The following is a 14539-nucleotide window of genomic DNA, read 5'->3' as shown; positions in this document are numbered from 1 at the left end:
ACCCCCTATATACCATGGTTAACTCTGTGTAAAATGAATTTCGTACCAGGGATAGATGTGCCAAGTGCCACAAACACCACTGCAGTTACTGAGTCCTTCAGCCCTACGGTGCAGCCGAAATGTGAGGCTAGGTCGCCTATGACTGCAGTTAGCATGCCCACTATGGTGATGCAGACGAAAAAGCAGGCCCAGCCATTCCAGTATTCTGTAGGGGGCACAAAGGCAAACAGGACTTTCCAGAACACTGTTAGGAAGTGCATGACGTAGTCAAAACAGGAAGGGAGTCTTTCGTCTCGTCCATCATCCTCCTCTTCCTCGTCACCTGGAAAATGAAGAAGAGAAGAGGCGGGATAAAATCTTGTAGACCATATATACAGAGTTCTTAAACTAACCTCAAATAGACCTAAGTTCAGTCTGCAAGTGCATGAATCTAGTGTAGGGTTCCTTAAAGAGGTTTATCGATGCCATGCAGCGCTGCACAGATCCACATTGGGACTGAGCGGGCCATTCGCTGGTGAGAAATAGTCGTCAGTCCTCAGGTGATTCACTTTAGCTGAAATCCTTAGTAATTATCTCATAAGTGGCCTCACAGGAAAACTGGAAGCTGCCAACTCCCGAAAACACAGCTGTGAATGTATCACAGGGTTATTGGTTTGTTTTTTTTAATGTCACAAGGGGGCGCCAAAGTCTTGTAAAAACGAACCATGAGATTACCTACAAGTAATGTGTAATTATCACACATAGGGGGCAGTCAGACGGCCATATAACACGGACGACGTATAACACGGACGACGATCACATCGCGATGTTCGGACCGGCCGGCAGCTCTCCTGACCCGAGCGTGACAGCCGCATAGATGTACATGAAGCTGTCATGCTCGGGTCAGGCGAGCCCGTGATCGCTGTCAGTGTAATACGGCTGTCTCACTTCCCCCTTACACATTTCCTCACGGCCGACATTCACAGTTCAAGTACGAACAGTGAAGTCCATGCCGGCTCCGGGTTCTCTTGACCCAAACTAAACAGCTTTATAAATATATATAAGGCTATAAAGGGTTATTCTCATCTTTATTGATGGATACTGTCGAGTGCACTTTTGCAATTTTTACTGCTTTTTAAAATTTGCATCCATTCTTTAGACATTAACACTTTTCTTTTTCTTTTTTTTTTACAGTTTGTAGCTTAGGAGACCGACCACCGCTGCCGTCTAGCTTGTAAGCACCGCGATGAAGCTGCCAAGGTTAGGAGGCAACATCACGCTCTAGTGATCCTGGCCAGCTTCAAAACCGTACTTACAAGCTCAATGGAAAAGAGCGTGTAAGCACTGCGCATGCTCCGCTGCCCAGCAGCGGTGGTCGGTTTCCAAGGCAATGAGCTGTAAAGAAAAGAAAAGTGTCAATATCTTAAGAACGGCAGAAATTTTTAATAAGCAAAATTGCTTGTATTTACAAGCACTATCGGACAATACCCATTTATAAAGAGTGGTGACATCTCTTTAGTTTTAGGTCAGGACACTCGCGACTGAGTACAGATCGTGATTATCGGACGTGTGAAACAGTTCTTGATCCTTATTCACACATCTATTTTTCATATTATTGTTCTAGCCATGTATTTTTTTTTTTATGGATGAAATCGGCAGAAAATTGCCCCCCACTCTCACCCGAAAAAATCAGTGGCACGCCCACATTAAAATATGCCCTGCTGATATAAAAAAATATATATTTTTTTTTATTTAAGATAGAAAAAGGATTAACCAGGTTAATCACTGATAACTGGCATGAAATGTCCCCTTATCAATAATATTCAAGATATGTTATTAATTACAATTTTGTAGAATTACCTTTAATTGTAGAAATCCAGCATTAATTACAAGTATTAAAGTTAGGCAATTAGCGCATAATGAGCGGCTTAGTGTAAATCTGGTCAGATTAGGGGCTATTTATAAGAGATTATAGGGGCGCGACAAATAAAAACGCCGTAGGCGGTTACAACATTGGAACTGCAGTGACGGAGGAGCACAGCAATTTCCAAATGTAAAAGGTTCTTGATATCCGATCCTACAGCTCTTGCGTCGCTCGGATTTATTCCAGTTGGTCATGTTGGATTCCGGCAGTCACCCCCGACCTCCATGATTCAATGCCTACAAAATTGTAAATGGGGCATAGGCTGACCTGCACTGACGGTGATGGCTTCCATGAACTGCTCCCTCCAGGAATGGGTGCCAATTACAAGAGCCAAGTTCGTCTTCTTTATCAGTTTGTCCACCGTGCTCTGTAGGGGGGAGAAGAGGATGCTGTATAATAAAGCTGAATCTTCATCAAATTTACCAATTCCCCCCAAAAATATACAGTATATAGAAAGTTTGTGTCTATCCATGAATAAAATATAGAATGCCGCCATATAGTGCTGCCATATAGTGTCCTACTCCCACCAACCTGCATCTATCTTCCATTTAATAAACCACTCCAAGTTTTTGTTTTTTTTTAGTTGCTCTGGGAAAATTAATATATATGGAATAAACATTTCTATACATTAACCCTTTTTGGTCTGTCCGGACGATTGGGTAACGTGGAGTAGTCGGATTTATCGTCATAGCATCATCGATTAAAGCTGAATATATTTAACTTCATGTCGTGACCCTCCCTGGAAAAACAATCCTCCAGGCCGGGTGAGATCATTGTGTCTAAGTACACGACGTCAATGGCGGCACATAAATCCTGCGACAATCAATCGGCCATTTGTGAATAGATGTGGTTGTTTCCTGGAGCCGATGAATTAAATAGGACAAAAAAAAGAGGATAAAAATACAATTTTCTGTTCTGATATACACCGCCGACAGATTACAGCGGTGGTACCGATATAGACCTGGTCCTAGATCTGCTGCCATATGGAAGCAGGGGCTTCATACACAGTAATTTATATAGGGGTCCTCAAATCTCTTCCCCAATAGATGAGAGAGGGAATGGAGGATCAGGCATGTTGAATTTAACATGCCCAATCCTTTGTTCTCCCTGGAGATATGAAGCAGTCAAAGATGTCTGACAGCGGCTCCCTACACTGTTACCATTGAGAACATGTGCACCCTCTGCCAAGACGAGTGTGCATGTACATGGGGAAAAAGGATGAATAGTTGATGGCTGAAGAGTCAAAAGCAGTTGAAGATGCATATAAAGATGACATCAGTCATTGTACAGGAGGGGGAGGAGGTGAGCTGTGACATCACCTATTGTGAATGGTGGATCCTGTGTTATCTACTGTATATAGAGGTATTATCAGTCATTGTACAGGAGGAGGAGGAGGTGAGCTGTGACATCACCTATTGTGAATGGTGCATCCTGTGTTATCTACTGTATATAGAGGTGTTATCAGTCATTGTACAGGAGGGGGAGGAGATGAGCTGTGACATCACCTATTGTGAATGTCGGATCCTGTGTTATCTACTGTATATAGAGGTATTATCAGTCATTGTACAGGAGGAGGAGGTGAGCTGTGACATCACCTATTGTGAATGGTGCATCCTGTGTTATCTACTGTATATAGAGGTGTTATCAGTCATTGTACAGGAGGAGGAGGAGGTGAGCTGTGACATCACCTATTCTGACTGGTGGATCCTGTGTTATCTACTGTATATAGAGGTGTTATCAGTCATTGCACAGGAGGAGGAGGTGAGCTGTGACATCACCTATTGTGAATGGTGGATCCCGTGTTATCTACTGTATATAGAGGTGTTATCAGTCATTATACAGGAGGAGGAGGTGAGCTGTGACATCACCTATTGTGAATGGTGGATCCTGTGTTATCTACTGTATATAGAGGTGTTATGAGTCATTGTACAGGAGGAGGAGGTGAGCTGTGACATCAGCTATTGTGACTGGTGGATCCTGTGTTATCTACTGTATATAGAGGTGTTATCAGTCATTGTACAGGAGGAGGAGGTGAGCTGTGACATCACCTATTGTGAATGGTGGATCCCGTGTTATCTACTGTATATAGAGGTGTTATCAGTCATTATACAGGAGGAGGAGGTGAGCTGTGATATCACCTATTGTGAATGGTGGATCCTGTGTTATCTACTGTATATAGAGGTGTTATCAGTCATTGTACAGGAGGAGGAGGTGAGCTGTGACATCACCTATTGTGAATGGTGGATCCTGTGTTATATACTGTATATAGAGGTGTTATCAGTCATTGTACAGGAGGAGGAGGAGGTGAGCTGTGACATCACCTATTATGATTAGTGGATCCGGTGTTATCTACTGTATATAGAGGTGTTATCAGTCATTGTACAGGAGGAGGAGGAGGTGAGCTGTGACATCACCTATTATGATTAGTGGATCCGGTGTTATCTACTGTATATAGAGGTGTTATCAGTCATTGTACAGGAGGAGGAGATGTGTTTAAATGCAACATGCCTGAGCCTTCTCTGCCCCTGACCTCATTAGTCAGGAGACCCTACACATAAGATAGCGGGGTCCGGCTAGCCTTGCTGTAATGTGAATGGATACCTTGGGATCAGACGCTCCGTACCATAAACCATATGTTTCGAGCAGTTGAAGGATATGTACAGTCAATATATCCCAGATCTTTTCTCAAGCTGAACTTTCTTATAGGAATATCATTTTTGTCCTCAAAAGTCCAAGACACGACCAAAATCCACGTGAATTAAAAATCCTAAAGCAAATCAATTATTTTAATGAGGGTTTCCTATACAGGGGTGACAGTCATTGTCCTGCCCAGGTCTATGTAGACCCTTTGCTTCCATCTTTATGTCCCTTCAGTCATTTCCTAATGAGTAAAGAGTCATTTGCTTTCATAGCCTTTGGATATGGCATAGGATTGCACTGGATGTAATTGTATCCAGAGAGTCCTATCCATAGGCAGTATAAATAATTAACCATATTGAATAACACAAGGGTAGAGAGGGCAAGGAACAAGGTAAGGCAAGAAAGGTACCCATGTATTTAGGAAAATAGTCATAAAGGCTCGTACAATGACATGCAACAATATGGAAGTTTAAGCCCTGAGCAATGATGGAAAGTGGGACACAGCAAGTAAAGAGCACAGTATATCCACATAGGAAAGGTCATACTGTAAGCACTACAGAGGGCTAATCACACATAGATAGCTACACTATATGGAGAAAAGTACTGAGAAACACGCATTAATCACGGAATTCAGTTTTTTCATGCACTCCCATTGCCCCGGTGTATAACATCTGCCCCCCCCTCCCCCCGGTGTATAACATCTGGCCCCTCACCCCCCCCCCCCCGGTGTTTAACATCCGGCTCCTCACCCCACGTGTATAACATCCGGCCCCTCGCCCCCAGTGTATAACATCCGATCCCTCACCCCCCCCCCCCGTGTATACCATCCGACCCCTCGCCCCCGGTGTATAACATCCGGCCCCTCACCCCATGTGTATAACATCCGGCCCCTCGCCCCCAGTGTATAACATCCGATCCCTCACCCCCCCCCCCGTGTATACCATCCGACCCCTCGCCCCCGGTGTATAACATCCGGCTCCTCAACCACGCTGTATAATATCCGACCCCTCGCCCCCCCGTGTATAACATCCGATCCCTCACCCCCCCCGTGTATACCAACCGACCCGTCGCCCCCGGTGTATAACATCCGACCCCTCGCCCTCGGTGTTTAACATCCGGCTCCTCACCCCACGTGTATAACATCCGATCCCTCACCCCCCCCCCCCCCCCCGTGTATACCATCCGACCCATCGCCCCCGGTGTATAACATCCGGCTCCTCACCCACGCTGTATAATATCCGACCCCTCGCCCCCAGTGTATAACATCCGGCTCCTCACCCCCCCGTGTATAACATCCGACCCCTCGCCCCAGGTATATAACATCCTACCCCTCGCCCCCGGTATATAACATCCGGCTCCTCACCTCACGTGTATAACATCCAGCCCCTCGCCCCCGGTGTGTAACATCCGACCCCTCGCCCCCGCTGTATAACATCCGGCCCCTCGCTCCCGGTGTATAACATCCGGCCCCTCGCCCCCGCTGTATAACATCCGGCCCCTCGCTCCCGGTGTATAACATCCGGCCCCTCGCTCCCGGTGTGTAACATCTGGCCCCTCGCCCCCGCTGTATAACATCCGACCCCTCGCCTCTGGTGTATAACATCCGACCCCTCGCCCCTGGTGTAATATCTGACCCCTCGCCCCCAGTGTATAACATCCGGCTCCTCACCCACGCTGTATAATATCCGACCCCTCGCCCGCGGTGTATAACATCCGGCTCCTCACCCCCCGGTGTATAACATCCGACCCCTCGCCCCTGGTGTAATATCTGACCCCTCGCCCCCAGTGTATAACATCCGGCTCCTCACCCACGCTCTATTATATCCGACCCCTCGCCCGCGGTGTATAACATCCGGCTCCTCACCCCCCCGTGTATAACATCCGACCCCTCGCCCCCGGTGTATAACATCCGGCCCCTCGCTCCAAGTGTATAACATCCGGCCCCTCGCTCCCAGTGTATAACATCCGGCCCCTCGCTCCCGCTGTATAACATCCGACCCCTCGCCTCTGGTGTATAACATCCGACCCCTCGCCCCTGGTGTAATATCTGACCCCTCGCCCCCAGTGTATAACATCCGGCTCCTCACCCACGCTGTATAATATCCAACCCCTCGCCCGCGGTGTATAACATCCGGCTCCTCACCCTCCGGTGTATAACATCCGACCCCTCGCCTCTGGTGTATAACATCCTGCCCCATTGCCCCCAGTGTATAACCTCCAGCCCCCCGCCATCCCATCTGTCTTTACTAACATCTGACATAACGGCCGGTAGTGCAGAGCTCACTGATAACAGCAGCGCGGTCCTGTAATAGGAGCCACCGGGGTAACAAGTCCGCTCATGACATTTCTTCTCCTAAATCTTCCCCCATCACCTGTGAGTGATATTACTGAGGAGAGGAAGGAACCGCAGCAACTCAGCCACGAAGTGGAGACCCAGTAACGTTACAGAGCGGGGGGCCGAGTGCTGAGGAGCAGAGGACAGAAAAGTCACCAACGCTCTGCTGACTCATCTGGTAATATCATCAGCACAAACACTGCGCCCCCGCAGGGAGCTTCATGGCCGAGCAGCTGCATGCAGCCGTACATCACCAAGAACAATTCCGAGCGTTGGATGGAGTGGTGTAAAGCCGCCACCACTAGACTCTGGAGGAGACGTGTTCTGTGCAGTGACGGATCGCACTTCTCTATCTGCTTCTGATGGAGGAGTCTGGGTTTGGTGACTGCCAGGAGGATGTTACCCCCTGATTGCATTGTGCCCGCTGTACAGATGCTGGAGGAGGATAATACTATGGGATGTTATCAGGGGTCAGCCTCGGCCGCTTAGTTCCAGTGAAGGGAAATCTTAATCCTTCAGCACCAGACATTGTGGACAATTTTAGCTTCCAGCTTTGTGGGAACAGTTTGGGGAAGACCCTTTTCTGCTCCCCATGACTTTGCCCAGTGCACAAGCTCCATACAGACATGAAGGGGAAAGTTTGGTGGAAGAACATGACCTATAACGGAGACTGTGAGCCCGGACAAGGTGTGATGGTGTAATTTAAAGGGGTTTTCGGCCCTTTTTTAACTTCATATATGACCCCCAGTGTAAGAAATGGCATATACCATACTTACCTTTTGATCTCCCACAGTTCCTCTGCACTTCTGGCGGTCTCCCTCACTAGTCTCCTTTCCTTTTCTTCTTGCATGGTCACCATGTGACTGCTGCAGACAATCATTACCGGAGGTAATTTGCCAACCAAACTGGCAGAGAAGGTGAGGAGACTGGTGGGGGACACATCCAGTGGAATGGAGGAACTGTGAGAGATCACATGGTAAGTAAATGCTATTTCATATTTGTTTTTACCAGGCTATGGCAAAGTGTAAAGTAAAAGGGTTATTCCCATCTCCAAGATCCTATGCCAATACGTTAGTAGGTGTAATTATAGTAATATCAGCAAATACCTCCAATTAGCAAAGTATAGTTCTTCTGATTCACTACGTCTCTTTCCTCGTGTGCAGGTATTGCAGGACCTTAGGTATTCATGGTTACAACCACGAGCAACTAACTAACTGTCACTATATCAGTGGTCGTAACCATGGATACCTAAGTTCCTGCAATGCCCTACATGAGGAAAGAGATATAGCGAATGAGAAAAACTATACTACATTTCTAATTGGAGTTATTTGCTAATATTATTATTATTACACCTACTACATATTGAGATAGGGTCTTGGAGATGGGAATACCCCTTTAAGCATCATGTGGTGGATAAACTTGGGCTCTTTGTGGCAGTGTTATTTTGAGAAATGAAAGGTGTCATAGTTTGATCACTGTATGGCAGTACTTTAAGTGCCAGTAGAGACCTGGAAAATCTTACGTCTTGAGGCCTGGAGCTCGGATCCTTTAAGTTACACGCAAAGGGTTTTGAAAGATCACAAAAATTTGACAATGATCGCCCTGAATTTACCCAAAATCTAACTTATAATATTAATATGGAGCAAATAAACCCATATATGATTAAAGATAAGTGCGACCATATTGAGGCCACGAGTAACCTCCTACCCACTGGCCTCACCGTCAGTATATGTATCTGGCGGGATTATCGGTGGTGCAGAACATGGTCACATGTATGTAAAACTGCAATCTGGTGATATAAAACTATGAAGCATTGCACAAGACAAGGGATTTGAAGACCCCCACCCTCCGCCCCTCACAGCTGGATGCTACCTCAGCAGCAATTACATGAGGCTCATATAGAAAACCATTTCTGCTACTACAGCAGCGCAGATACGCTTAGGCTTAAATAAGGATTATACGGCATTCTTTCCCTTTTTATGGGTTTACTACAGCAAAAAGCAGATAAATCCTCATGCTAATCTGACCACAGCGCTTTACGGGTGACTGCTGAAAGTGATAATTATGAAACTGCAGGAGAAGGATCTACGTGGCTGACATTTGTCTTACTAATACTTTAAGAAGCGATCCCCTCGTTGAGCGGTGGACGTGCCCCTTGTACAGCCAGGTCAGCTGCACAGGGACTAGTTACGATCTCTATATATTTAATTTTCAGCCACTGTCCGGACTTAAACTCAAGAAGTGTCGTATCGATGTATCGAAGGCAGAAACACTAACAGTGAACCACAGACTGAACATCTAAGTATAAGAGAATTTTCTCTGCCTACAAACCACAATAGTGTTCCCGTTTACAAGAATTCAACGATTAATTAAGAGTTACATGTAATTATACCATTACATTTAAAAAAAAGGTGAAAGTAAAAATCTGAGGGTTTTGTTTTCCCCACATAAAGTAAAGGCAAAAAAAAATAGAATTAACACATTTTACTAATACTTTAAGAAGCGATCCCCTCGTTGAGGGGTGGACGTGCCCCTTGTACAGCCAGGTCAGCTGCACAGGGACCAGTTACGATCTCTATATATTTAATTTTCAACACTTTAATTTTCGGACTTAAACTCAAGAAGGCAGAAACACTAACAGTGAGCCACAGTGAGTTTAAGAGAATTTTCTCTGCCTAAAAATCACAATAGTGTTCATGTTTACAAGAATTATGATATATACCATTAGATTTTAAAAAAAGGTGTACGTAAAAATCTGAGATTCTTTTTTCCTCCCCATAACATAAAGGCAAAAAAAATACAATAAACATATTTTTGCAATACAGTTGTTTTTTTCTACTGAATAGCATAATCATATTTGTTATCCATGTAAAGAAATAATAATGTTTTGATAACGGAGGTCTTGGAGTATAAAACCGCGCACGACAGTATAAAGACGCCACCTTGAATTCATAGGACTCTTCAATAATAATCTCCAACTTGGAATGCTCCCCAAGTATTGGCTTTCCCATCTCTGCAATCCTCCGAGCCTCCTCCTCTTCTGCAGTCAGCTTCTTGTCTTCCTCGTCTGGTTACAGAAAGAAAATATCTTAGTAACCATCACAAGCTCAAGTGCAAGATGGCATGAGACATTACATATGCTATACTACGCGCATTACCGAAAATAGACAAGCTGACATTACTGCAGGCAAATAATGTCCTTAAAGGGATGGTTTAGTTTAAAACACATTTTTTTTGCCTACCCTTTGTTGAAGAATATTGAGCTCATAAAAGGATTGGGGTCTCTCGATCAGTAATCTCATCTAATAAAGTGGATCTGTCACCAGATTATAGAATATAAATTGCATATATTATTAAATTAATCTGTTAGACCCAAATGAGGCTGGTGTACTTACTTTGAAAACCCATGTCAGATTGGTTGTATATTCATTTATGAAAGCAGAAACCATTTTCTGCCCACCTAGCCTGAGTAACAGCTCCTCAGTTTTCCTCCTCCCTGGTGCTGGTGAATCTCCTCCCACCCAGCCTGATTGTCAGCTCCTCAGTGTCCTTCCTCCCTGGTGCTGGTGAATCTCCTCCCACCCAGCCTGATTGGCAGTTCCTCAGTGTCCTTCCTTCCTCCCTGGTGCTGGTGAATCTCCTCCCACCCAGCCTGATTGGCAGTTCCTCAGTGTCCTTCCTTCCTCCCTGGTGCTGGTGAATCTCCTCCCACCCGGCCTGATTGGCAGCTCCTCAGTGTCCCTCCTCCCTGGTGCTGTTGAATCTCCTCCCACCCAGCCTGATTGGCAGTTCCTCAGTGTCCTTCCTTCCTCCCTGGTGCTGGTGAATCTCCTCCCACCCGGCCTGATTGGCAGCTCCTCAGTGTCCTTCCTCCCTGGTGCTGCTGAATCTCCTCCCACCCAGCCTGATTGGCAGCTCCTCAGTGTCCCTCCACCCTGGTGCTGTTGAGATCTCACACTGCTCAGTACCAGCTGCCGCTATCAATCAGGCAGAGACTGAATACACAAGAGCTCTAGCACTCTGTAGCTGGACTCATAAAAGGCTCGTCTTATGATGCCTCTCATCCAGCCAAACCAGATCTCACACTTTGCACTGATGAGGGGCAGTACCTCATAATACGGTGTCTGCAAACTGAGATACTGGTTTGGCTTTTAACCCAAGTCATGTGGCAAGGCTTGTTAAAGGGTTGATATTGACTTTTAGGATTGGTACTTCCAATAGGTGGCACTAGAGTTCTAGTCATCTTCCTCTCTGAAGAGGAAATTTGCATACACAATAAAGATTATAATGGATGTTCAAAGTAAGTACAGCGGCCTCAGCAGGTCTAAGATGTCTATTTAATCATGTATTCAGTTTGTGTTGTGAAACCTGCTGACAGATCTGCTTTAAGGTGCCCAAAAACACAAGACCATAAGCCCAACTCCACCAAATCCATCTTTTTAAGTGGAACCACCTAACTATCTTATGTGTATGGGGGTCTGCCGACTCTCTCTTTTCCCAATCATCCATGTCTGGGGGGAAAAAATAAACCATGTTGGATTTTATCCTGCCAGATTCTTACAAGAAATAATTTCTACCCGAGGGGTCTCTGAAAGTCTTCTCTGCTCCCTTCGAGGACACATGTATGCTCAATTGAATCGAGCGTGCATGTGTTTGGAGGATTAAGTAAGAAAGGCTGTCGGCCAAAGTAACATTTTGCCCGGGCCTGTTTCCAGGACAGTCGACAAGCAGGCAAGATGTCTTTGATTTTTTTCCAGGGGAAGCCGTGGCCAAGTAGACATTTTTTCCTGCAGTGGCCACTACAGGCGAAACATGGTATTACATGGCAATCATTCAAATGCCTAAAGTCGGCAAAAGAGTTTTCACTTGTACAGAGCGGCTATTTGATGGACCACCCACTACATCTGCTCCATTAGGGGCTATATTTAATAATCTCTGTGAACATTTTTCTTGCAGCGGAATAATATAATACAACATAAAGCAATATTACAACCATTGATTATATGTTACAGACGATCAGACATCCCCAATAGTCCAGAAAAGATAAGCGGACAGGTTACGTCCCATTCTGCATCTTATAGGTCAGAAATGCACTGACCGGCACCAGTTCCTGACTATCAGATGCCGGATGATTGGAATTTTTGGGGGGTGCATATCACAAACAATGAGCACTGAAATACAGTAAAAGAAAAGATCTTACCCTCAGTAAGTAACAGAGCTGGAGAGAAAGAAGAAAGGAGAAGACAGAGATAAAGTATCAAATCTTAAAGAGACCACAGATCCCCCACCGCCCCGCACATGCCCCCCGCATACAGTACACAGCACTGGAATTATACTGTATGTTTGCACTGTATACTGTATACATTTGTGGTGTATTTTCATTACCGTTTTATCTTTTCACTCACTATTAAAAGCAAATACTTTTTATATTTGGTCTTCTTCCCATTATTTATATAGCAAAGGAGCTTCATGTCAGGGGCGTACACAGCAAAAATCAAAATGGACCTAATTATCTGTATTATTGTTCATCATTACACTTTTATAATTAATTTATAGGGAGCTCTATTTCTCTGGTTTGTTAAATGGTATAATTAAAACAACCTTCAACCACCACTAGGGGGAGCTAGCTGTATATGGATGTATACAGCTAGAACTGAATGAGAGCTGTATAATTCTGTATGGACTGTGCTCCCCCTAGTGGCAGGTTTAACAGTGATTACAAACAGGGTCCCCTATTTTGTGCTGTTAAAGGTGTTGTCCAGGGTCATCATTTTGCTCTGATCAGCTGTTTCCTGCTCCAGCGGCGGCAGAATGTATGTAGGGACCGCAGCTGAACAGCACAGCTGCTGGGAACTGCGGCTCGGATCCTATTTAAAGAAGCACTCCCATCAACATTTTTATCCTAATATATTGAAATAATCATATTATACAGCGCTGTGCACTTACAATTGCTCATTTTTCCCTTCTACCCAGATAATTCTTCTCTTTTCCCTTAGGTTTATGACATCTTGTGATTAATATCAGACTAGCTGAACCCTTCTAAGCTCTATGTAGAAACAGGAGGTCAATTTTCCCTGCATGAGTCATAAGTCACTGCAAAAGTCTCTGGTAGGGGGGAGGAGAGAGCAGCTGGGTCAGGAGTTGAAGAGGGGAAGGATTCATGCAAGCAAAAGAGACTTCCTGTTTCTACATAGAGCAGAGAAAAGAGAAGAATTAGCTGGGTAGAAAGACAAAATGAGCAATTGTAATTGCACAGTGTTGTATAATATGATGACTGCATTATATTAAGAGGATAAAAACGTTTATAGGATGAGGAGGAGTGCTTCTTTAAGAGCTCCTATTTAAGGATGACCCAACAACTATCATAGCACACATCAAGGGCACACAATAGGAAAAAAAGAGGATCTGTCAACAGCAACTTAATTGTTTCTAAGTAGCATCATGGTTTAAATTCTGAAAAGACTACACAGAGTAAAAGCAATTTGATCAATAAATAAAATCCTAAAAAATTACCACTAGGGGGCAATGTTGAGACATCTCAATACCTATGTTATATCAGTGTGTTGTGTTATTATGACAGGCCATTTGTAGATTATAGCAGTCAGGAATCGTTTATCATTTATTGTACTTTAGTATTTATTATTAGTAGCTTGTGGGAAAGTTTCAGTGTTTTGTAATGTCTGTAATGCCTTGCTTCATTTTTTTAAATATTTTTGAAAATATCATTTGTGTAGAAATCATCTCCAACATATTTTGCCAGGCTTAATTTTTTTCTTATTATAGAAAACAGTTTACAAAGTTATAACACAACCAAGCTTTGTAGGTGCGTGTAAAGAGGACCTGTCAAAAGTAGCTAATTGTTTCTCTTATTTTACTTCCACTGCTTCCCTGAATATTCATTTTTTTGTATTTATTTCTTTTTCTAAAGTCTGCCATGTGGTTCAAGGAACAGCGGCCTTTTTATTTAATGATAATTTTTGTAGTCTTTACAAGGGGGCGTTGCTCACAGTTTAATCATGTAGAGCAGCCTAAAGACACGCCCCAGAGGGTCCTGTGGGCCGGTTAAATCATGTAGAGCAGTCTAAAGACACGCCCCAGAGGGTCCTGTGGGCCGGTTTAATCATGTGGAGCAGTCTAAAGACACACCTCAGAGGATCCTGTGGGCCGGTTTAATCATGTAGAGCAGTCTAAAGACACGCCCCAGAGGGTCCTGTGGGCCTGTTTAATCATGCAGAGCTGCCTAAAGACGCCTCAGAGGGTATTGTGGGCCGGTTTAATCAGGTAGAGAAACCTAAAGACATGCCCCAGAGGGTCCTATGGGCCGGTTTAATCATGTAGAGCAGTCTAAAGACACGCCCCAGAGGGTCCTGTGGGCCAGTTTAATCATGTAGAGCAACCTAAAGACACCCCCCAGAGGGTCCTGTGGGCCGGTTTAATCATGTAGAGCAGCCTAAAGACACACCTCAGAGGGTCCTGTGGGCCGGTTTAATCATGTAGAGCAGCCTAAAGACATGCCCCAGAGGATCCTATGGGCTGGTTTAATCATATAGAGCAGCCTAAAGACACGCCCCAGAAGGTCCTTTGGTCCGGTTTAATCATGTATAGCAGCCTAAAGACATGCCCCAGAGGGTCCTGTGGGCCGGTTTAATCATGTAGAGCAG

General features: G+C 44.9%; 1 protein-coding gene across 1 annotated transcript in view; it reads right to left on the bottom strand.

The window, feature by feature from the left end:
* The window catches only part of SLC8A2 (solute carrier family 8 member A2), a 164349-nt gene that overhangs the window by 3782 nt on the left and 146028 nt on the right, over positions 1–14539 (bottom strand). The window contains exons 4-7 of the mRNA XM_073641625.1: positions 12079–12096; positions 9821–9945; positions 2171–2270; positions 47–322 (exon numbers count right to left, since the gene is read on the bottom strand). Coding sequence (XP_073497726.1) covers positions 47–322; positions 2171–2270; positions 9821–9945; positions 12079–12096 — 519 coding nt within the window. The remainder of the gene's footprint in view (positions 1–46; positions 323–2170; positions 2271–9820; positions 9946–12078; positions 12097–14539) is intronic.

The sequence above is a fragment of the Phyllobates terribilis genome, unplaced genomic scaffold, assembly GCF_046119375.1.
Source record: "Phyllobates terribilis strain yellow unplaced genomic scaffold, ASM4611937v1 Scaffold_7__3_contigs__length_470593459, whole genome shotgun sequence".
In the NCBI taxonomy this organism is placed as follows: Eukaryota; Metazoa; Chordata; class Amphibia; order Anura; family Dendrobatidae; genus Phyllobates; species Phyllobates terribilis.
The sequence above is the reverse complement of the archived record's forward strand: the minus strand, read 5'-3'. Positions and strand labels throughout refer to the sequence as shown.